The sequence below is a fragment of the Trachypithecus francoisi genome, unplaced genomic scaffold (assembly GCF_009764315.1).
Source record: "Trachypithecus francoisi isolate TF-2019V2 unplaced genomic scaffold, Tfra_2.0 Lachesis_group15, whole genome shotgun sequence".
Taxonomy (NCBI): Eukaryota; Metazoa; Chordata; class Mammalia; order Primates; family Cercopithecidae; genus Trachypithecus; species Trachypithecus francoisi.
The window spans coordinates 52,147,113-52,171,567 of NW_022681460.1; the positions used below are offsets into that span (position 1 = coordinate 52,147,113).

Genomic DNA, 24,455 nt, shown 5'->3' on the forward strand with positions numbered 1-24,455 from the left:
CGCGGGCCACAGCTCCCCTCCCCTCGAACATCGAGCGGAGGGCGGGAGGTGTAACCTCTGACCTCTGGCCGGGCCCACGCCCTGAGCAGGGACTGGGAAGCTCTTGTTCGACAAGTTCAAGCTGCCGAGAGAGCTTAAATAGAATTAATCTCTTAGAGATCGGGGATCATCGCTCCCTCGGCATGCGCTCTCCCAGCACCGCGCACAGAGCAAGGCGCGAGAGAGCTCAGGAATCGCGGGAAGGCAAACGGAATGGGGCCGGAGTAGGGGATGAGACCAGCTCTTCACGATCCCTCCGCCCGGAGAGCGGGAAACCGCGATGCCCGCAGAGGACAAGCCGTGGGAGGGAACGCTCTGCCCTCCTGCCGCCCGGGTGCAGATAATGGAGCCGACAAGAGATTCGTTCAGCGTCGGATGGGCCAGCTCTGCTTGGGGAAGCTGGCGGCACCCTCCCCTCAGCTGGAGACCAAACCCACCTCGCGAAGGCCGAAGGAACGCGGAACCTCCAGAAGACCCCATCCTCAGCCCTGACTTTCCGTAGATATGTGCAAAATGAGTAAATTACTCACCTCGGGCCAGATCCAAGTTTTACCCAACAGAAGGGGCACGGGACCAAGAATGAACCAACTCACATGGCCGTGTCCGGCGCGCACAATCACACGCCAGCACACAGCCACCCAATTTCTTCCGCGAATCTATCTGGCACTCTGGAGAGAGGGGGAAAAGCGTTTTGAGAAAGCCCCGTCACCCCTCCCCTTCCTTCTTGCCGTGAAATATACGAATTCATTTTTTATTACGAGCCGCACCGTCCTCACCATCACGCACGCACAGAGCCACACTCCCGTATTCACACTTTCTAACTCGTAAGCTCTGAGAGCGCCTGCATTTTCTTTGGGAGCCGCTTGGAGGTTCATTAATATCATTAGCATTTAACCCCCTCCCTCTTCCCATCCCCTCCCCGCACATGGCTGACGTCAGACCCCGCCAGGAGTTGGGGGAAAAGCTAAGTGGGCCAGGGACGCCCTATTCCCCTCCCCGCGGCTGCCTGTCAGAGCGCTTCTGGAGATATTACAGGGGACCCAGCCCGCAGCGACAGGCACAAAGTCACGGGGTAATGAACTTCGGGGACCCTTCGCCGCTGCGTGTGCGGCTCTCCCCGGAAACCCGGACCTGGCCGCCTCTTCCCTCGGAAGATTTCCCAGCAATCTAGTTGTCCCACTCTGCGCTCGGGTTCCGGCAGCGCGGAGCCCGTCTGCCTCTGAGACTGCGGTTGTGTTTTCCTTCTTTCCTTGGGAGACCAGCGGTCGGCAGAGATTGCCCACACTCTGCATACCTATGTAGAGGGAGAGATTGAAGACTGAGTGACAGGAATGGGGAAAAAGAGGGATTTCGCTCCGTAGGAAGGCCATTTTCGTGTCTCCATCTCTGTCCTTCAACATCCCTCTCTTGCTGTTCTCCCTTCTTCCTCAGTCTTCCTGTCCATCTCTTCATCTGTCGGTCCATGTGTGTGTCCATATCAAGCAGCACTCCCAGCAGCTGCGGTTTTGCAAGAGCCGGGAAGAAACTTAAGGATGCTTAAATTTCCACTGTGGAACGAATTCTGAGCGCCCAGGGAGCAGCGCAGCGCGCGACTGACACCCACCTGTCCCGCCCAGGAGCCTTGCAGGCTGGAGGGCGGCTGGAGAGCGGCGGCGCCGGGCGGCGAGGCGGGCGCTGCCTGCCGGGACTCGGGCAGCGCCCACCAACCGCTCCGCCCCGGGACAGCCAGCATGAGCAAGCCAGCCGGATCAACAAGTGGGTACCTCTCCGGCCGCCGTGGGGCCTAGACGCGCAGCGTGGGGCGGGCGAGCAGGGAGGCTGGGGAGGTCCTGCCTGGAGCGCTGCGACTCTGAGCCCCGGGACTCCAACGGGCGTGTGCGTTCGGCCCAGCCCTGTAGACCGTGAGTTGGAGCATTTCGTGGTGAGGGGAGAGCTGTTTCGTTGCCTCTGGATTGTTTGATACCCCCTGTCTGGTGCGGTGAGAAGGTTACGACCCGCGCAGCCCACCAGTCGGATGAGTTGCCTCCATTTAGCCGCCAGGTGCTGGGTGGGGGGGGCCATGGGGGCGGGAACTGGGCCGCAGTTTCAGGCGGTAGCACAATAACACACTCGCTCAAAACTCCGAGCTCCAGCGCGCAAAAGCAACTCTGTGCAAAGCGGATTTTGAATGGAATGCTTTGCACCCCGTTTCTAGCTATTTCAAATAATCCTGCAAACTGGGAAGCAGAAACAATTTAAAAGTCACATTTTCCTTAATCCTAAATCCGCGTAGGTCATAACTGGGGAATTTAAAGTATGGCGAACCACTCTAGCAAAGAGAGGACCAAATCCCTAATCCCAAGGACTTTTCGAGCCGCAGCCCAGCAGAGGCAGGAGTGCTTGGCCTGCTCCCTCCGTGCGCTTCTCTCCTTCCTCGAACTTCCTTAGTTGCCGGCTCTCCGACCGCCAGGCCGCAGCTGACCTCTCGCCACCCCGAGACTCAGGAGCGCCGGGCTAAGTGTGTGTGCGAGGGCATTTGCTTGCACCATGCCTGCGGAACCCAAGAATGTGCAGGCCCCAGCCAGCGTTGAGCAGGCGCAACCACGGTGCTTAGATCTCCCGGGGGCATTTCAGTTCCCGCCATCCCGTGGCCCACGGCTGAGGGGCTCCAGGGTCTGAGGCTGGGGACGACCGTTGCCGCCGCAGTCCCCATATCCCGAAGTTGCCTTGCTGCCCGTGTTGTTTTCGCGGATAGCATTTTTTGGCGCTCTATGCGTTCCTTCCCGCCCCCTCCCCCTTTCACTCGCCCTCATTGTCCTGAGTCTTTGAAAGTTGGGAGAATCGGAGATACTTCTGAGGACTGGTAATGAAGTCTCACTTAAGTGGGATGCAATTCCCGCCCTCCTATCCCCCTCCAAGAAGGAGGTTGTATTTTTCACTTTGTCCGTTGATTTTGCTTTGGGTGCTGACCTTTTAAAAATTAAAGTAAATTGAACGTGAACAAAAAGAAAAGGAGAAATATTTCGAGCTGGGGCAGAGGGAGCAGAGAAGGAGCCCTAACCGCGGCCAGAATGCAGAGCGGACCCTGGCGCAGGACTGAGTTTCCCGTTAGGCTCGGGCCTACTCTGGCCCTCGCTGTTGGAATTTCCAGGAGGCAAAGCGACCTCGATTTTTGTTGCCCGCATTCCCGGGCGTGAGTGTCCTTCCCAGGAGGCGCAGGAGGCCGTTTCTGTTGCATTCTGAGCCTCCATTGCAAAAACTGAAGCCCGCGGGTCTCGGCAGGCCTCCTAGCTCGCTCGCCCCGGGACAGGCCCTCGCCTACACCCCTGGAAGTAAGGAGTACCGGGCTCTTTCGTCCATTTCAGGGTGCGGAGCCGCTGGGGCCCTTGAAAGGTGAGGCCTCAGAGGCGAGGGAGGGGTGAGCGGGGAGCTCTGCCCGCCTGCGGCTGCGCCCCTGCTGTGGACTAGGAGGCAGGCCAACCCTCCAGACGTTGGGGGAAAAACCATAGCGGGCTCATTGCGGAAACTTTGGCCGTTCCAACTTCCCAAGAGCCTGAGTGAGGCCTTGGAAGCCTCCAGCCCCGGCTCAGGTCGGGACGCGGCTGCTGAGCTTTCTCAGGCCCGCAGGACAGAGGCCCCCGCCCGTGGCGCCGCTGCATCTAGGCCCTTTCCAAACCGGTGGCGGCAGCCAACCCGAGACCTGCGTCCCTCGGACCCGGGGCGGCGAGGAGGTCGGCGCGCAGCGGGCCGGGTCAGGACTGGGTCGAGCAGCCAGAGCTGCAGCCCCCGCCTTGCCCGGCTTTTCGCGGCTGGAGAGCAGAGCGATGTCACCCGGAGCCCCGCCTGGGTGGTAACGAGACCCTGGCCAGTCACCCCTGCAGCCCAGACTAACTTCTTTCAACAGCCTCTGATGGTAATTACAGTAATCGAAGCTGCCATATATCTTTAGGCAATTATGACACACAAAAAGCCCCGAGGGGACCCCCTGGCGAGGGAAGTTAAGAACGGTTTTCCAGCTTCAGGAAACTCCGGCTCGCCTCACGTCGGAGCTCACTCGGCTTGCTAAATGAGAGGAGCTTTGCAACGGGGTCAACCAGCTTGTCTCGTGACCCCAAGTCACCTTAACGTGGCTGGGTGGCGGAGTCTGAGGCACAGACCGGCTATGCCCCGGAATTTTCGCGTCCCTCCCTCCTGGGCCCCGCCCCAGCCCGGTTGCCTGTCTCTAATCTGCCCCAGAAGCCGCGGCTCGGAGGTCTGCGCAGAGGCAGGACTCGCACTGGTGGTGGCCTAGGGGGCAACAGTCCGGAAGCTCGGGCGGGGGAGTCCGAGGAGGGGCCCCCACCCTGCGCTGGTCTTCCCTCCACCCTCGTCGGGTTCTCCAGCGATGCTGTCATGGGCTTCCTGTCCGGATGGGAAGTGGGGAAAAAGAGACCCCATCACTGCTCCTCCCACTCACTCATCTTGGCATCTTCAACAGTGCCACGGGGAAGAGGATAGCTGGGGTGACAGTACTGCTGGGCCCCAAACGTGGATCCTGGAGCGGTCAGAGGGCGCGTGTTGTGCAGAGGATGGTTGTAAAATATAGAAACCAAGTTTACTGCTTCCAGAGTGAGTGCCGTGCAGCGGCGCTCCAGACCCGGTTCCTGAGCGACCAGGAACTCCCTTGGGCGCAGTGACAGGCCCAAAGGAGTGGAGGACAAGACCCGCTGTGCCCTCGCCTGGCTCTCTCCAGCCCCTCCCTCCCACAGCACAATCTCCCCTCCCGCCCTGTGGGAGAGGGGGCGCCGAGCCGGTGGCCGCCGCGCCGCGCGCCTCCCCTGCCCGCCTTTGTCGCCGTCCGAATTCCCATGCTACTCTTTTTGACGGGTCACTGGTGGCTCTATAGGCAGGTGCTGCCGCGGGGTTGTAATTACCCGGCCGAGCCTGGTCGTTACCGAACACCCCCCACCCCCAAGCACGGTCCCCCGCGCTCTCTCTCCTCCCACCCCCTCCACCTGAGACTAGGCTGGGACCCAGGGTGCAAGCTCGCCCGGACGCCTCGAGTTCCAGGAGCAAGTTTACACCTCCGGTGCCTCGAGGCCCTCCCCGCGCCACGCCCTCACCTCCCCTGCTCCCCTCGCCCAGACGTTTCACTGCCGCCCCTCCCCACCCCAATCTAATCGTAGTCCCCAACCCAAGCGCTTTCCGCAGAAGCTGTCGAATTTCAGGGAGGCCTGAGGCCGCTGGGGCCCAAACTGAAGGTCTTCGGATGGGTAGAAGAAGAGAAAAGCAAGTGTTAATAAGTCAATTGTTATCAACTATTGTTATTTTTAAAATTAAAGTGTTAATTAAGTTAACAGTTTAATACTCCCTTTGTTTTGCGGGAGGAAGCATTTCTAAGTCCCTATAAACCGCTTCAGGCACTTGTTGGACTCTTGAACCTTAGAGGAAAAGAATTCCTCCCTTTCTAAACGGCCAAATATTACCCTTTCCCTGACACTCCTCCAGGGTCTGTGGCCACCCCAGGCTTGAGGGGATTCCAGGGAAAGTTCTCTTGAGGTGGGGTCCATGGGGGGTGGGGGGATTCAGCCTAGAAAAATCAGTCAGATTCTTAATTTAAAAAAAAATCAGGCTCACACAGCACTGGAAAAACTGGGAGGAAGAGACCCAAACAGGACCAAGCGTGTGGAGGCCAGTCGTCTAGGGAGAAAGGGCTTAGGAAGTGGAGGGAGAAGAACGCCTGTCCCAAGCTAACCCGGCAGGGAACCAACAACTTGCGTCGCTCCCTTCTCCCTTGCCTAGCCCCGAACCACTTTGCGGAGAAAATAATTTTTTCCTAAAAGAAATAATTTCTCCAAAGCGACTCACCAAGCATTTTTTAAATAGGTAAAGCGAAAGTTGGCCAATTACCACTACCCTTATTATCATTAATAATCCAAGTATTAGCATTACAATAATAATCCTAATAATAACACCGCCCGGCGGAGCTCAGAGAAAACTCGATTGCCTTCCAGCTGCCACCACTGGTTCCAGCCGTGTTTGTTTTTCTTCTTTTCCCTTTTACATTTCAAGTTTGTCTCCTCGCGCGCTCACTAACAACTTTCTCTGTTAAATGCAAAAGCGAAGGAGGGAGGCGGCCAAACTTTCCGCGGAGCAGAAAGGCAGTGGAGGGCCGCGCTGCCGCCCGGGCCTGCTGTCATCTTTTATTCCAAAATGGGTCTCGCCGATTAGAGGAGACCCAAATACATGTAGCGGTGCATGAATAATGCTCATTGTAGGAAACTGACACTTGCTCAAGGAAAAAAAGTTTGGCTATAAAATCACTTCATTATTTGCTTTTACCGCAGCTTCGGTGCTAATCCCTTCAGAGGTCAGATTGCTTAGCATCTCTCTCTCCCTCTCCCCTTTTCTCCCTCTTCTCCGCCCTCCTTTCCCTCTCGCCCCTTCCCCCCTTCCCGGTCTTTCCTGCGATTTCAGGCCGCATTTTAGATATCCCCTGCAAAGTGTGTGGCGACCGCAGCTCGGGGAAACACTACGGGGTCTACGCCTGCGACGGCTGCTCGGGTTTTTTCAAACGGAGCATCCGAAGGAATAGGACGTATGTCTGCAAATCTGGAAACCAGGTACCTTAGCCAGGGCTGCACTGCTCGGCTCCCCTCTGCTGCCTCCTCACTCTTTTGTTTGTGCCAAGGCCTCCTCTGAGTTTCCACGCTGTTGAGGAGAGACCCAGCCCTGACCTCTCCCTTCCTCTCCTCTCCTTCTTGCCTCAACTCTTGGAGGCCCTTTGGCTGGGGAAAGGCGGGAAGAGGTAACGGAAGATATGAGTTTATAGGAGGAAGTCTGAAGTCCTAGAGCCTCCCTACACTTTTTTTTTTTTTTTTTTTTTTAAGTCTGACAGATTTTGACACTGGTTAAGGCCCATGCCCAGTGGCTCTAAAGCTGGTCCAAGGGACCTAAAGAATTTAGCATCTAAACCACAAGTAGCCAGAAGGAGAAAGAGCTTTGTTATTGTGCCTGCCCACCCCACCCTCACTCCTAGCAGCATCAAGCTCAGTCCCCTGATCACTTGCCTGGGATGCAGAAGTAAGTGGCACACAGACATCTGAGTCAAGGTCACCACCACCTTTAGCTGAGACCACCAAGTGAGTGCTGGCTACTTGAAAGAGAGGCAGTGCTTTCTGAAGAGCTGTGCCTTTTCAACTCCAGAGAAGCAGGGTTGCTCTGGAATTGGGCAGTGGGAATTCAGCACCCATGTGACCTTAGCTGTGCCTTGTCAGAAAAGGGCAGGGTGAGGAAGAAGAGAAGATTCAAAAGGAAGGTGCAACTGGGATCCTCCTCAAGCTTCCATATCCCTGTTCTCCTTCTCTGCTTAGAATATGGACCCAGTTAGTGGTTTTGGTCTTGAGTAGGCAAAACTGTCTCAAAGAGACAGAGGAATCTGGCATGGGCTCAGTATGAGCCAAAGCTTCTAGAAAGAGTGAGCAGAACCCCTTGACTCAGTTTCCAGCTCAGTAATAGGCTGATTTTAACTAAGGAGATCAACCTTCTGGTCCCACACTTTGCCCTCTCCTTACCAGCCACTCAGACCCTCAGCACAGAGGCCTCCATTTCACTCCTGGAAAGATCCCTGAGGGTGCATTAGTCAGGAGTCATCCTTTGGTAACAAAACAGTAAAACACTTTTCACTAATTAGTAAATATAGGGTACATGTATACACATGCATACATTGTCTGCTGCTAGCGAATTGTTCTGATGTCTTTTTCTGAAGTCATGTCTGCTCATATCATTTTCTAATAGTTTTGGATTAACCACAAAAACAGAAGATATTTGCATTGAGATAAATTTTGAGCTCTCTAGCCCTGTTACCTGTTTAATTGGATACTGTATCAGTTTCTGGCTTCACCATATGGACACATCACATTTTACATGCATAGGACTGTATCCCAATAACTCCACAGGATTGTGCGATTACTGGGGGTTGTCAGATTTGAACTAACTTCTACTTAGATTGTCTTTTGCTTTTATGCAGTGAACAGAATTGGAAAATCAAGATCTCTGATGTTGTGCTTGATCTTTTAAAAGGGGATGGCTATCAATTCAAGCATATTGATATCAGTCCAAGTGCTTGTAAAGGACTGATAATAGACTCATCAGGCCTGGTGTTCTTCTTGCAAGGAGAGTAAATGATCATAGCTGAGGCATTCATCCTTCTCTCTGGCACTAGATATTTATATACATTTGATCTGATTTGAAGACACACTTAAGAACTAATGAAGGTTTCCATTTTGCATTTACATGTTTATAAGAATACTGGAAAGATACCATCTGAGGATAGATATATGATTACATTTAATAATGAGTTTAAAAAGCCTATTTACAATGAACTATTACATTGGCCAGCAAAGATGCCCTAAATGATTCACTTTGGACCCCAAAATTATTTTCTTTCTCTCTTATTCTAAGATTAAATTATATTCCAATGTATTATTAATAGTAATGAGGACATTTAGAAATGGATGTGAACATCTGTCCCACCTTTATTTTAAATAAATCATCATATTTTAAATTGGAGAAGCACGAACTCATAAAACTGCATTCTGATGTGTAATTTTCCCCTAAAGGGCTTCTGGGGAAAAAGCATACTCCAACTCCAGAGTATATGAATTTTTGAGATTATGAAGCAAAATAAAAATACATTTATTATCTTTCCTCGCTACAAATGTAACAGTAGCAACTTCTATAAATATAGGAGAGCACACAATGTCTTAAACATTTTCTGTGTATAAAACTCGTGAACATGACTCTTTATGTATCCATGCACATGTCCCCTCAGTAATGACACCTAACACTGAATAAATTCCAAAGGAAACTTTGTCTGTAGATTTCCTCTTTCAATGGCTAGTTTTTTTTGGAAAATTGCATTAGGTAAAACATCTATTTTCTCATGCATCTCAGATAAATATTTCTAAAGAAGTGACCACCTTTATTTTTTCAGTTACCATGCTAACATTCTTAGTCCATATTATCATTTAGACTGACAGTCCGTCACATTACCTTCCTGGTCCTGTTTACATGGTGGGCATTTCTATATTTTGCTCAAGCCTTGAGCTCTTCCTTTTTCACCCTCACCTTCTCTAGGCCTTGCCCTCCTAACCCCTCACCTTCCAGGAAGGGCTGTGTTTCTATGCAGCTGGGCCAAGGCTAGTCTTTAAGGCAACTCTCAACTTGCTGATGATAAGGTTGGCTTCATACAAAAGCAAAAGTGAGGTAACAGGAGAGTGAAGAATAAATGGGAGAGATTTATCTGATAGATAAACGGGCTTGCCCAGAAAGTGGCAGAAAAAAGGTAGACTCAAGTACTGAAATCGTTGGTGGGAGGGCGGTATGGCGTGAATCCTGACCCAAAAGCCAGCTCTTAACGGAACTCAGAGGCCTCCTTCTCTGGGGCCAAGTCGCTGTCTTCGGTCCTGAAGTCTCATCCCTGTTCCACCACTCCGCGACCGGCGGAAGTTCCCCTACCGAGAGCCCCGCAGGCCTGCGGGGTCTGCTAACCCGGCTCTCTATCCTTCACCTGCTTGGAGAAGGACGTTTTCCCCTTGTCCGCTTTCTTGGGGTCCGGGACTGGCCCTCTTGAAGTAGCCTGGGACGTCCCAGCCCCTTCTTGATCTGGCCCTCCTCATGCCCAAGGCGCTCGCGTTTTGCAGGCCCAGGCTCGGGGCTCCAGGGCCTGTGGTCGGGCAAGGTCGCGCCTCCACGCCGTTTCCCCGCCCGGGTGCCGGCTCCGGGTCTCCCGCCTAAAGGCCAGGGGGACCGCTGACTCCCTGCGCTCTGTTCCAGGGAGGCTGCCCGGTGGACAAGACGCACAGAAACCAGTGCAGGGCGTGTCGGCTGAAGAAGTGTTTGGAAGTCAACATGAACAAAGACGGTAATCAGTGCATCCCTTTATTCCAATGTTGATTGAGTAGTAAGGAAATTATATGTACAGAAAATACTTGGCAATCCTATGCATGTAAATCAACTCCGGAGCGCTTCTTTCCAGATGCTGGGAATTGGCCTCGGGCTTTCAGTCGTAGCCTTCCCGTCTGTCAGCAGGAGCCACTGACGACCCCTAGAATTCCCCAGGGCAAGACCCATGCCCACATCAGGAACTTGCGCCACACAGTCATTTCCACAAAGGCAGCCCTTGGGGGGACCCCACTCTCCAGGGGACCGCGGCGCATTTTCTACCTCCGGTCCTAATCCCTCTTTGCAGCCCTTCGTGGCCACCCTTAAGCCTGCTAGCCTCCCCCAGGATCTTAAAGTCTGGATAGTCTCACGGGGAGGAGATCATACGGGCTGGAAGATCGCGGTGTGTTGGAAAAGCGAGGGCAGAGACGCGAAAACGCGCAATTTCCAGCCCGTTTGCAAATTCAAGATCAGTACGGCCATTGGGCCGATGTGAGCTTTTCCAGGGCCTTCTCTCTGTTCTACAGAAAAGAGGGAAAGGGGGCTGGAGAGGCACGGTGACGCCCATGGGTGCCTCGGACACCCAGCTCACCCAAGGCTCTTAAACGCAGAGCAGCAAGAACCAGGACGTCAGAGTGCTTCCTGGGCCTGGAGTACAGTCCGAGCTGCGTCCCCCACTGCAGCCTGTCGAGGGCGCCCCAGGCTCAGGCAGGGGGCGAGGGTAAAGGGCTGGAGGACACCGTGGGGCCTGGGAACAGGGTGCGAGTGGGTTTTGCTGTGAGGCGGCTCGGGCCGGGTGGCTGCTCCAGGAGGAGAGAGCCCCTTCCTCCGCGGCGCAGGAAGCCGGAGGGAGCGTCCAACCTGTTGAACTTGTGTATTGACAAGTTGTCAAGCTCGGCGGGCGGAAGATTGCCCTGAATTAATTTGTTTATTTAAACTGTTGGTGGTAATTGTCACATCTCCCCTGCCTTTCTCCAGCATACTAGGAGACGGGTTCTCCCTCTTTCCATCCCCTAGCAATCCCGGGACTCGGTTCCTTTTCCCCTGCGGCCCTCAGAGGCCAAAAGCCATTTCGCTGGGGGCAGGGCCTGGGGGTAGGGAGGGTTGTTCTTGGGCGGAGTTGGAAAAGTCTCTGCAGAGACGAGGTGTCTGGCGTGCACTACGCTCCCTCTCTTTTGGATGAGTATACCTCTTTTGGGGCGAGTATACCCGCCTACTCCGGCCCAGAGGGTCTCTGGTTTCCCTGAGAATCCCCTTCCCTGGTCGGAAGGAGCCCTGGACCGACCGAGAACACACTTAGTCTTGCTTGAGGCTCTGCCATTATCATGGTACTTTGAGCACGGGCCCCTCTTCTAAGTCTCAGCTTCCGAATCTATTCACTGTAGTGGTTAGACAATCTCAGAATCCCTTCCTCCCTCAGATTCCCTCTCTCTTCTTTTCACCTCTTGGGCGATTTTGCCTGCCCAGACTTGACATTGGGGCGGGGCTGGGGGGAGCGCCGCAGCAGCTGTGTCCCGACGTCTCTGATCGCCCGCATACGTTTCTGTTTGCCTCTGCAGCCGTGCAGCACGAGCGGGGGCCTCGGACGTCCACCATCCGCAAGCAAGTGGCCCTCTACTTCCGTGGACACAAGGAGGAGAACGGGGCGGCCGCGCACTTTCCCTCCGCGGCGCTCCCTGCGCCGGCCTTCTTCACTGCGGTCACGCAGCTGGAGCCGCACGGCCTGGAGCTGGCTGCGGTGTCCACCACCCCTGAGCGGCAGACCCTCGTGAGCCTGGCTCAGCCCACGCCCAAGGTCAGTGGCCTTGCTGGGCCCAAAGAGACTCGTGCCAGCGAATGGAGGAGAGGGACGCACCCAGTTCTTCTGAGCTGTGAGGCGGATCAGGCATACTGGGGAGAGAACTCCAGGGTGCTTGGCTGGTCTCTGCATGGAGCTCCAGTCCCCCTGCTCTGCCTTGTTTAGCCAGGGGTGTTCAAACTTGAGTGTACAGTAGAGTCAACCTCCGAGTGGCTACAAGTGTGCAGTCCCGATCTTATCCCCCCAGAAATTTCGTTTCTGTAAGTTTGGGGTGGAGTCCAGGAACCTGCACCTTTAGGAAACACCCACTGGTGATCGGTGGTGGGTGGAGCCCTCGTCTAAACCCAGAAGGCAGCCTCAGGTGTTCCTAAAGGCCAGAAGAACCAACGTTCGTTTTTAGAGGAGAGGACTTGGCTACAGCTGGAGGAAGTGCCCCAGAATTCCAGATCTTGGCCTGTATGCTCTTGGGTAAAGCCATGAGTTTCTAAGGCAAGAGAGAAATGTGGAGATCACACTGTTAGAACAGTTTGAGGAATCTGAGTTCATTTCCCATGGTTCCTCACCTACTTCTGAGGCAGGTGGATTTACAGCAGAGTTGATTCCATAGGAGCAGGGCCCAGCCTGAACCACCTGGAAAGGCTGCCACCTAAGGCCTACCCTCCAGGCCTCCAGCTGATACCTACTAAGACCCCCATTCCAGGTCGATGAGGGCCTAGGATGTCCCTCAGAGGAGGGCCAGCTGCAGCCGCACACTGCAGGGAAGCCAGACACCTGGGCACATGCACACGCACAATATTTAATATGGCTTTCTTACCCTTGATGTGTATAATAAGCTCAGGGAAGTAGTGTTATGAATATGTTGTCAGTTATGAATGGGAATGCTCTGTGAATGATTAAGATGTCTAATTGAAATATTTCCATAATATACTAATCCTTTCTAAAAATACTCATATGCATATTTGTGTTTGGGATGCCTATTAATTTATACTTTTTCACATCTATTTTTATTTACACAAATGCAAGCAGCTCTTGTCTAAATTGGGAGCCAGGCTTGGCTCAGCCCAAGGAAAATTTGCTGCAGGGGATAGAAAAGCCAGAGGACCCTCTGGAAGGGAGAGGCTCCCAAAGAATGGAAATGGACCTCCCCCAACCAGTATTACTTTTCAAACTCTATAGATAGAGATGTTTGATTTTTTTGCCCATCGATGGCAACTTCATGTTTAAGCAAAACATCCAAATTCCTTTTTATCCCCTCCCTTGCTTTAATTAGAAATTAAGTTTGTCTCTTCTTGCAAAGCTGTGGTTTCCTTACTTCTAGGTGTCTTTCTTTCTTCCCCACCCAGTACCCCCATGAAGTGAATGGGACCCCAATGTATCTCTATGAAGTGGCCACAGAGTCAGTGTGTGAATCAGCTGCCAGACTTCTCTTCATGAGCATCAAGTGGGCTAAGAGTGTGCCAGCCTTCTCCACGCTGTCTTTGCAGGACCAGGTATGACCACCAGAGCACTGAGGCCTTGGGAAAAAGAGAGTTGGGAAAGAAGCAGTAGCACTTAGTCTTATAAAACTCCCTCCATCCCCAGGTAAACCACCCGAGGCAGGCATCCATTCTTAACAGCAACGTGGAAACTACTTGTTTTTACTTGCTTCTTCCCATGGGCTCAAAATATCTACCTATATGATCCTTAGTAAGAAACGTAATTACATTATTTCAGAAAAGCTGGGTCCAGTCTATGAAAAACACACATACAAGAACATTACCTCTTTTTGTTTGATTGAAACAGCAAATATAATACCAAATTTTAAAATTGTAATGATTTTCTAAAACTGTCAAAACAATGTTTTACTAAGAACATTGGAACTGAGAGAAGTAGAAGGTGGTAAGAGTAGTAGATTTTCGGAACTGATGTTATTATTTATATTCTCAGCTTTATGTTCTCCATTGTGATGCTCCCAGTTTTGGTCATTAATTGATCAGCATGTAAGACCAAGGGGCACAGTGCACACCTCCTGCAGGCTAGGATCTTCCTCGATTCTTCATGTGCTTTTAGACATTTTGTAAACAAATAGGCATTTTGCATAATTCTGTGGTTGTAAATGACATTCAGAGGAAGAAAAAGTGTGTGCAGTGAAACATTGTATTGTACTGAGACCCAGAAATTTTGTTGTTAGGAATATCAGAAATGCTAACATTTTTCTAACCTTAAAGGAAAGAAAGAAAACAAAGTGTTCCCAACCATTGGCTGTCACCAGTGCATTCACAGGAATTAATGACAAATTTTCCAAAAGGCTAATGTAGTTCTAAAAGCAAAGGATTTATTTCTTCAATTCATTTCATACCTAATTAAAGCATAATAGTGGCCCTTTATATGAAGTATGTTTCCTACGGAAAGATCAGGCAATGTGCTAAAAGCATTTCATCTTCTAGCATGAGATGTTCTTTTTTTCACGGCCTGCCCTTTCAAATATGGCCAGAATTAGATATTGTTTACCTTGCATTTTACAATTATTTCCTGTACTTAATGCAATAAAACTAAAAATAAAACATTTAAAAAATTAAACCCTTTGGTCTAACTGTGATTTTGGTTACAAGCCTTCATGATTCAGCTCTTAGCTCCCAAAAGAAATCCTTTTACATAAATCATTTAGAATTGGCTGGTTTTTAGTTTTGAGATTTTTTAAGGTAGTTAGGTCCTATCTTTGAACAGGTTTACTGCTTAACTCTAACCATTTGCTGTGTGTGTGTGTGTGTGTGTGTGTGTGTGTGTGTAGATTGGCTTTTTCTTTTTTTTCAAAACAAGTATTTGTATACTCTCACCCAAACAAAATTTACTTACTGTCTGCCACTTAGCCCTTTGGTAGAAATGCTTCGACAAAGAGCAAATTGCAGTGAAATGGTATCTGGTATATTAATTTGGAAAAAGAGACAGATTTTCATTTTAAATATTCAATAGCACACTTTATTAGAATAAAAATGACAAGCACCTTGATGCTGTCCATTTATGGGTCTCAGAAAAATCACGCAGTGAGATGAGGAAAACTCAGCAAAACCCGATTAACATAATTGCACCCTGATTTCCCCCGAATGCCTCTTGGGAATTAGTGATCTCTGTCTCTCTCCCAGCCCAGCCCCCTCAACCCTCCAGGAAGATGGGGACCCAGCTCTGCAAGTGTCTGAGGAATCCTCAACCCTGCTAATAGCAGCATTCTCTGTGAGGGGAATCCACCTGCTGGGCTGCTGGCATTTCATAAAGCCTCGGTCTCTAGAGGAGCTTCTAGGTGGTCAGGAATGGGTGGATACAAGGACAAGAAGGGCAAATCCTTTTCTGAGAGAAGGAAACTTTGGAAAATTGGAATGGCTGACTCTCAAATCCATGTGCATATCTATAGGCACCTTTTCAAAAGGAAAATATGGGAAAATAAGGGAAAGCTAGAATATTCAGAAAAAATTACCAAGACAGGCATTTAAAACACTTTTTAAAATAATGGAAATTTACATAGTGAAATTGTTTATAAATTTATAAATTACACACTATATTATATTATACATCTATTGTATGACAGCTGATGCTTTTGGAAGATGCTTGGAGAGAACTGTTTGTTCTAGGAATAGCACAATGGGCCATTCCGGTTGATGCTAACACTCTACTGGCTGTATCTGGTAAGAATTGCACAATTTAATGACTTTGTTGTAGAAATTACCATAAAAATACATTACTGAAAAAAGAACAACATGTAAAGAATAACAAATTCCTGCTGAACAATAGAGTATACCTGTCATTTATAAATCTATATTTAAATGCAAATAATGTTGTTTTGTTGTATTCATGACTGCTTGCATTGTTATTTAAATGCAAATTACTGTGTTTGTTATCATCCAAGAGAAGATTTTATATTAACTTTCATACAATATAGCCAGTTTACATGGAATCAGATATCTTAGAGTGACAATTGAATAGATATTGATATGCAGGATTTTGTCAAAAATCAATATTAAATCATGAAAATGCCTTCATATTAGAGTATTTATCCCATATTTTTATTCTAGGCATGAACGGTGACAACACAGATTCCCAGAAGCTGAACAAGATCATATCTGAAATACAGGCTTTACAAGAGGTGGTGGCTCGATTTAGACAACTCCGGTTAGATGCTACTGAATTTGCCTGTCTAAAATGCATCGTCACTTTCAAAGCCGGTAAGCAGACACAGACCCCTGTTTCTTCTCCTTCCCCAGTTTTGCCACCTCACTAATTCAGCCATCTTGAAGTTTGAACTGACCTTTGCAAAAAGAGGTGATGGTTTTCAAGGGAGCTGATACTCTTAATCTGGCCCCATTTTTGATTGCTATGGGAACCTGCGTATTCTGCTGGGCATCCACTTCCACAGAGGTGCATTCCCAGACCCAATTTCTTTTTTTCTATTTTTAATTTTTTAAATTTTTTTTTGAGATGGTGTCTTGCTCTTGTCACCCAGGCTGGAGTCCAATGGCCCCATCTCGGCTCACTGGAACCTCTGCCTCCTGAGTGTAAGCAATACTCCTGCCTCAGCCTCCCAAGTAGCTGGGATTACAGACACGTGCCACCATGCCCGGCTAATTTTTGTATTTTTAGTAGAGACAGGGTTTCACCGTGTTGGCCAGGTTGGTCTCGAACTGCTGACCTCAAGTGATCCGCCTGCCTCGGCCTCCCAAAATGCTGGGATTACAGGCATGAGCCACCATGCCTGGCTCCCAGATGCAATTTCTATGCTGTCTATCACAGTTTCCTGGTCTTCATTTCTAGTTCCTACACATAGTGGTTCTGAACTGAGAAGCTTCCGGAATGCTGCTGCCATTGCGGCCCTTCAAGATGAGGCTCAGCTAACGCTCAACAGCTACATCCATACCAGGTGACCCTTGTTTGCCTTGAACATGTACTTAAGAAAATTGCCTCATTGTGAACGTCTGAGCAGGCGGTAATAAGCCAGTTCAAACATTGTGACTAATTATCTTGTTGCCAGCCAGTTAATTTAGGGAGAATCCATGTCGTTACCTATCATCTCAGCAAATCTAATTAGATGATCAAACTGAAAGCACTGTCAGACATATTACAGTTGTCCTGGTGGAACAAACTAATCCATCAAAATAATGGAACAACATTTGTGTGAATGGGTATGGAGGGGTCAAAAATGAAGCCCAGGCCAGGCACGGTGGCTCACGCCTGTAATCCCAGCACTTTGGGAGGCCGAGACAGGTGATCATGAGGTCAGGAGATAGAGCCCATCCTGGCTAACATGGTGAAACCTCGTCTCTACTGAAAAATACAAAACAATTAGCCAGGCTACTCGGGAGGCTGAGGCAGGAGAATGTGGTGACCCTGGGAGGCGGAGCTTGCAGTGAGCCAATATTGTGCCACTGCACTCCAGCCTGGGTGACAGAGTGAGACTCCATCTCAAAAAAAAAAAAATGAAGCCCAGAGTGTCATGGTTGGTATGTGAGAGAGTGGCCACATCATCCTTGAGAAAACACAGGTGCCTTTCTGCAGATGCCAATCTCAAATAAAAGGATGAGAGAACTTTCCAGAGAGGTTTTTTTTTGAGACAGGGTCTTGCTCTGTTGCCCAGGCTGGAAGGCTGAAGTGCAGTGGCATGTGAGCATGGCTTACTGCAGCCATGAACTCATGGGCTTATACAATCCTCCCACCTCAGCCTATTGAGTAGCTGAGACTACAGGTGCATGCCACCACACCCAGCTAATTTATTTATTTATTTATTTATTTATTTATTTATTTTTGAGATGGAGTTTCACTCTTTTACCCAGGCTGGAGTGCAGTGGTGCAATCTCTGCTCAGTGCAACCTCCGCCTGCAAGCTATTCTCCTGCCTCAACCTCCCAAGTAGCTGGGATTACAGGTGCCTGCCACCACGCCTGGCTAATTTTTGTATTTTCAGTAGAGGTGGGGTTTCACCATGTTGGCCAGGCAGGTCTTGAACTCCTGACCCTGTGATCTGCCTGCCTTTGCCTCCCAAAGTGCTGGGATTACAGGTGTGAACCACCACACCTAACACAACTAGCTAATTTTTAAAGTTTTTGTAGAGATAAGGTCTTGCTATGTTGCCCAGGCTGGTCTCGAACTCCTGGCCTCAAGTGATCCTCCCACCGAAGTCTCCCAAAGTGCTGGGATTACAGGCCTGGGCCACTATGCCCAGCCTAGAGAAGTCATCTTTTCACCTATCATAACTGTTGTTTGGCCTTGGTGACTGGTATCTATTATTTTGAGTCATAACATCTACCAGGTTACCTCTGGCTTTGCAGGGCCCACATGCAGAGGCTGTTCTTGACTGTTTGTAGGAACTCTCAGAGACTGGGGCTCTAACAAAGCTCCTCCTGGCCCAGCACTGGGCAAGCCCATCAAGAAGTATAGACTGGGGGCTGAGCTGGCTCACACCTGTAATCCCAGCACTTTGGGAGGCCAAGGCAGGCAGTTCACTTGAGCTCAGGAGACCAGCCTGGGCACAACATGGCATGACTCTGTCTCTACCAAAAGTTAAAAAAAAAAAAAAAAAGAAGTATAAATTTTATTATGCCATTAAGGGGGGGAAAAAAAAAGGCTGGCTTTTAAAGAGAAATGGAACCTTTCTAGTTTCCTGAGTTAGGACTGTGGTAGATTTGAGGTTGGAATAGAGTTGCTATTCTCTAGGCTGATTTGAAAGGAACCTGCGAAAGCCCATCTCCATAATCTCAACATCAGCTATAGACACTGTGGTGGGAATAAATACATCAAATGGGTAGAGGCTGTTAATGCCTCCCTCAACTAATGGGTCAGAGAAATCCCAAGTCAACTCTGTCCATTTGGGGTGATACCACTTCTGCTAAGGTCTCCCTATTTCTATCATAAACCCTCTTTTGAATACTAAATGAATAACACTGTTCCCTGTCCATGGAATATCACTGAAACTATGTTGATAGTGCACCTGCATATGTTTTTCCAAATTAAAATGCCAGGATTTGAAATTTTTAATGCATATCGAATTACAGAATATATATAGTAGGCAGTTAATATTTGTTCAAAATTATTAAATGGAGCAGTACATAATCTGGGTACTTCCACTAACTTGTAGGCCGGGCAGAGTGGCTCACGCCTGTAATCCCAAGCACTTTGGGAGTTCAAGGAGGGTGGATCACCTGAGGTCAGGAGTTCAACATCAGCCTGGCCAACATGGTGAATCCTGTCTCTACTAAAAATACAAAAGTTATCTGGGTGTCATGGCATGCACCTGTAGTCCCAGCTACTGTGGAGGCTGAGGCAGGAGAATCGCTTGAAGCTGGGAAGTGGAGGTTGCAGTGAGCCGAGATTGTGCCACTGTACTCCAGCCCCAGGTAACAGAGTGAGTGAGACTCTGTCTAAAAAACAAACAAAAAAATAAAAAAACAAAAAAACAAAAACAAACTAACTTGTATGTACTAACTGACCTTTGACATTTAGAATCATTATAGTATTAAGAACTTAAAAATGAGGCCGGGCGCAGTGGCTCATGCCTGTAATCCCAGCACTTTGGGAGGCCGAGGTGGGCGGATCACGAGGTCAGGAGATCGAGACCATCCTGGCTAACACGGTGAAATCCCGTCTCTACTAAAAATACAAAAAATTAGCCGGGTGTGGTGGCGGGCGCCTGTAGTCCCAGCTACTCGGGAGGCTGAGGCAGGAGAATGGCGTAAACCCAGGAGGCGGAGCTGGCAGTGAGCTGAGATCCGGCCACTGCACTCCAGCCTGGGCGACGAGCGAGACTCCGTCTCAAAAAAAAAAAAAAAGAACTTAAAAATGAGAAGAACATGGTATCCAGTTATTGATCCAGTCAAGCCTTTACCGAGTACTGGCCACATGCGGGGCTGCAGGTGGGCATTACGGGATACCAGAAGGAGCAAGACACTGCCCTTTATCATCGCAAGCAGTGGGCAGCCCTGTCACTCCAATCCAAATAGAGAAGAGAGGAAAGCAATGTGGGGAATGTGAGAGATGAATCCTAGACAGAGGGAGTGAGGGACAATTGGAAAGGCTGAAAGTCTGATTGGTGGAGGAAGGAACATGTAAGTTGGTCCTTCAATAGGAGGAGGATTTCAGCAGGAGAGAAGTTGTATCTTGAGAGTGGTGGAGGAGCTGGTAGGTGTCCTGTGGGAAGTGCCAGGGAGGTGAGTGAGGAGGGGAGCCTGGTGTGCCAGGAGCTGCTGATAGGGTGGCCCAACAGAATTCAACCATGGGTTAACAACAGCCTATTTTAGAGAAATGGCAAGTAAACTACATCTCCCCAACACCCCAAAAGAGGAAAATCATGTATGGAAAAAACACATCTGCTTTGCCATGGAATTCGTATTATTTCTATTAAATATTTGAATAGTAAATATTAAATAAGTATCTTATTTCTTATTAAATAATGGAATTACGGAATTTCTTATTTTATGGAATTCTTATTTCATTCTGATATCAGCTACAGCTGTAATTTAATATTTATATCTAGGGTCATACATGTGACAAAAATGACTATGCCTTATTTCTTAGCCCTTCAAATCAGTGAACACTTTTGCCTCCAGCACTTTCCTGTCTAGAAAAATAAAATCTGAAATTGAAATGAAAAGTTAACACGCAAACTGAAATTGAGCCCAATTGTATATTACAGCTCTCTAAGCTATTTCTCTAATTATCCAGGATGTAAGGAAGAGCCTAGGAATTGACATTCCACACAAACTATATGCTATAATGAAGATCAAATGTGCAAATCTGTAATAGACCTAAAACACTTAAACCTGAAAGAAAATCCAATTATTGATGCTAATAGATGAAGACAAGGGCATAGATATTCTAAAAAATAATTTTGATTAGTCAGACTCCCTCTCTCTCTCTCTTTCTCTGTCTGTCTCTCTCTTTCTCTCTCTCTCTCTCTCTCTCTCTCACACACACACACACACACACAGTTTTTGTTTTGAATGTCCAGGCTGTGTTGCAGTGGTGCAATCGTGGCTCACTGCAACCTCTGCCTCCTAGACTCAAGCAGTTCTCCCACCTCTGCCTTCTGAGTATCTGGGACTACAGGTGCCCAGCGAAGTTTTGTAGAGATGAGCCTTGCTTCGTTGCCCATGCTTATCTTGAACTCCTGGGCTCAAGCGATGCTCTTGCCTCAGCCTCCCAAAGTGCTGGGATTACAGGTATGAGCCTACCACATCTGACCTCATACATTGCTATTTCTGGTAGTACCGTATGCTACATATAATAGACAATTAATTTTTGTTGACTGACTAACCAACCCTTTCCCAACTAGAGAATAAAATAAGTGGGAGAGTAGATGAGTGGGTAATCTGTTTGCAGAAAATCAGGAGTTGGTTGTCTATGGATTCCCCCAAATTCATCCTTTCTGAAGGTGATGATTTCTCGCAGTGGTTTCTCACCATGGGAAACGTTCAGCATGTTGGGTGGATGCTGCAGATGGCAGAGGTCGTCCAGGCAGCCACTGCCTCCAGCTTGCTGCAGAATTATCTCTACTATGCCTGGTCCTGGGAAGGGAAATATAACTGTTGAAGAAAAAGGTGGCCAAGGTGAAAGGGAGACATGGATTTGGGGATTACTTTCCAAGAAACATTAGAAATACATTCAACAAGGAGAACAAGTGGTAGGATTTAAGGTTTTCTTTGTTTTGTTTTGTTTTTCTTTTTTTCTTTTTTAATGTAGATAAGCTTCGCCATTTCCACACCACACTACTAGATGTGGTCTGGTGGCCCCTGTCCCCAGGTGGTCATGAAAATGGGCAGTGAAAGAGTCAGCTGAGGTCCTGAGAGGCCCAGAATGAACTATAAGCCTTGTCTTCTGTGGAAGAGAAGGACTCTTATGTGCCCAAAGCTAAATAGACAAGCATGAAAGTTGCTCCCCTGAACTTTATTTGCAGAGTGGAGTTATCCAGCAGTTAAACATAGCCACCTGACTCCTTTGGAGGAATTTTGATATCCCTTAGCTTCTAGCACCTTGTGGCCTGGGTTGAACCCAGCTTAGTCACAGATGTGTATCCCCGAAGGTCAGTTTTTTAGGTGTTTCATTTCAGTGGAGGGAGCCTTCCTTATGTATATTGATATCTAATTCTAACTATTGGCTGAAGAAGTATCAGGGCTGCAGTGAGGAGGTGGATGCAGGCATCTAAAGGCAGCAGAAGATTGAACTTGCACATCTGAGCACAGATATATGTTGGACATCAAGAGAGGAAATTGTTAAGCAATTTCTCACATCTTTAATTACATGCCAATTTCATTGACATGAGAGTTGGGTGGCACTGCCCCAACAGAACTTAGTCTTTAATTTGCAGTGTAATAAGGATGGAATTATTCCTGAGAGAGACTAAGTATAATGCCTGAATAATAATTTGGAGAATTGCTTAGAAAAAGAAGCCATTTTATGTGAGGGAAATAGCCTTGTGAAGGAGTCCTGAGAATTAGAAAATGTGTATTCTGTTGCTAGCTTTATCCTCAACGTCCTGGTCATTTTCTATAATGGAAATCTTAAATTTATTATTTGGCTTAAAATTAGTATTATGTTTCTTAAAATTCTTTTTTTCCCCAAACAAAATGCAATCCTTTTGTTAATGTAGAGAGAGTATCTGTGTGATTTTGGCAGCATCATTTATGGTCTCCCTGCCTCAAGTAGTCTACCTGCAAAACAGGGACAACAGTGCCTGTCCAAACTTTGCTGCAGGGAGACTGTGTTATTCAGGAGACCTAGATCAGGAATGCAGGAGATGATGTATGTTCAAGTCTAAGACATTAGTTTCCATGAGTAATGGACTCTGACCTTGTTTTCATGGCTTCTCATATTCCAGATATCCCACTCAACCCTGTCGCTTTGGAAAACTCCTGTTGCTTTTGCCAGCTTTACGTTCTATTAGCCCATCAACTATAGAAGAAGTGTTTTTCAAAAAAACCATTGGCAATGTGCCAATTACAAGACTGCTTTCAGATATGTACAAATCCAGTGATATCTAAGCTCACAAGGTACCCACTTTTCAGGATGGGACAGTATCAGATGAACTTCGACCCACGGAGAACAAGCCTCAACTAACAAACCCTTCAGGAAGCATACACCGGGGAATGTGCAGCCTTCAGGAAAAAATGCCAATTGACACAAAACATTCCAGTAGCTATGACCTGCCGCCCTGACCAGGGTAGGGAGGCTGGGAAGGAGAGGGGTGCAACAGGACCGCCTGCGCTGAAAACTCACTGCTGCCATGCCCTGGGAGGGGGCAAACTGGGGGTTGCCACAGGCCATGCCATTCTGCCTCTTACCTGGAAGATCAGGCTGAACGATCAAAAGCTGAAACATAAGTAGTGCTTTCTTTTCCTTTTTAGCATATAAAGTTTGGTAACCAAATATAGCTCTGTGTATAACATCATACTGCGGCCTTCAGAACTACGTTATGTTGGAGCATTTATTTTAAAAATAATGGTAGGTTTTAAATTAAAAGTGTTATCAAAAGTTTCCCCTCTATTGTAATACATTATTAAATGGCCTTCAGAACTGAGTTAATAAGTGAAAAGTAGCTTATGCTATGTGATTTGCTTTTTCGCTATTTTCTTTTTTCTTTTCTTTCTCCTTCTTTTGTTCTTTCTTTTTCTTCTTTTTTAATACCATAGGCCAGGCAACCTTGTCAAAGGAATTGGTGGACAAAATGAGATTCTCACCAGGACTTCAGGTTGGATAACATCTCAAAAAGAGAAGAGCTTTACTAAAAGAACATAAGTCAAGGGAGAATGAATCAAAACAGCAAAACCAAATAAAGTGGAGATGAGTGATTGAGTGAGGTAGATTGCTGTCCCGTTAACATAGTGCTGAAACCAAAGGCAGTGGGGGTCCAAACTCATGGTTCAGCAAGTCACACCAGACAGGAAATGAGTATGGACGTAATTGCAGAAGGAACTTCAAGGAGATGAATGCTAAGAGGGCTCTTGATTGATCCATTGCTAACAGCCTGAGACTCTTCAATGCCTTTCCGAAAACTGGTTTCTAGTAAAGCCTTGAATGAACATACACACACACACACACACACACCACACACACACACACCGTCCTACACTTTAAGCTGCTCCTTTGGTATGACTCTATACTTACGGAAATGTAGAAACAAACATTTTTAAATAGCTGCTGTACTTTTCACATTTTGATTTATTAGGTACTAGCACTGAGGGAAAACATTCAGCACTTGGACTATCATAGGAGGAGTAAAACTTTCCTTGTACAAAGTGAATTAACTGATTTGTGAAGTTAAAAGGTTGTACTCATTGTATTTACAAAGAATAAAAATATATTGAATTTAAATGAACTCTGCCTGATTTCTTACCCTCCCTCTCTGGCTGGTTCTCACCCACCAGAAACAAGGTAGGGGCAACAGCTGGTGTTAAAACTGAAGCTCGGAGCACTCCAGCACAGAGCCTGCAGAACCGAACTACAAAGGCAATTTCCTTCTTACAGTGAATACCATTTGGAAAATGAATAAAGAAATAAAACGTAAGATTCTGTTCTCTACAGCTTTCAAATGTAATTGCATCTGTTAGAAAAATTGCTGTGTGAGGAAGAAAGAGGCCGATTAACAGAGTCTTCGTTCCTTCCTCTGTTTCTAACTCTCTTGCCAACATTTCAATCCTGACCAGACACCTGAAACCATTTAATGATCAAAAATATGAAGTATGATAAAGTTCATATGGTGA

The 24,455-nt window shown here is 48.1% G+C and overlaps 1 protein-coding gene across 1 annotated transcript; it reads left to right on the forward strand.

Annotated features, from left to right (window-relative positions):
- Nucleotides 1-1,025: 1,025 nt before the first annotated feature.
- NR2E1 (nuclear receptor subfamily 2 group E member 1) lies at nucleotides 1,026-24,070 on the forward strand. Its single transcript, XM_033234785.1, has 9 exons — nucleotides 1,026-1,794; nucleotides 6,475-6,620; nucleotides 9,835-9,922; nucleotides 11,502-11,737; nucleotides 13,084-13,230; nucleotides 15,303-15,399; nucleotides 15,787-15,936; nucleotides 16,523-16,628; nucleotides 22,574-24,070. Exons 1-9 carry the CDS (start codon nucleotides 1,770-1,772, stop codon nucleotides 22,734-22,736), a joined length of 1,158 nt encoding a protein of 385 aa, XP_033090676.1. The 5' UTR covers nucleotides 1,026-1,769; the 3' UTR covers nucleotides 22,737-24,070.
- Nucleotides 24,071-24,455: the final 385 nt, after the last annotated feature.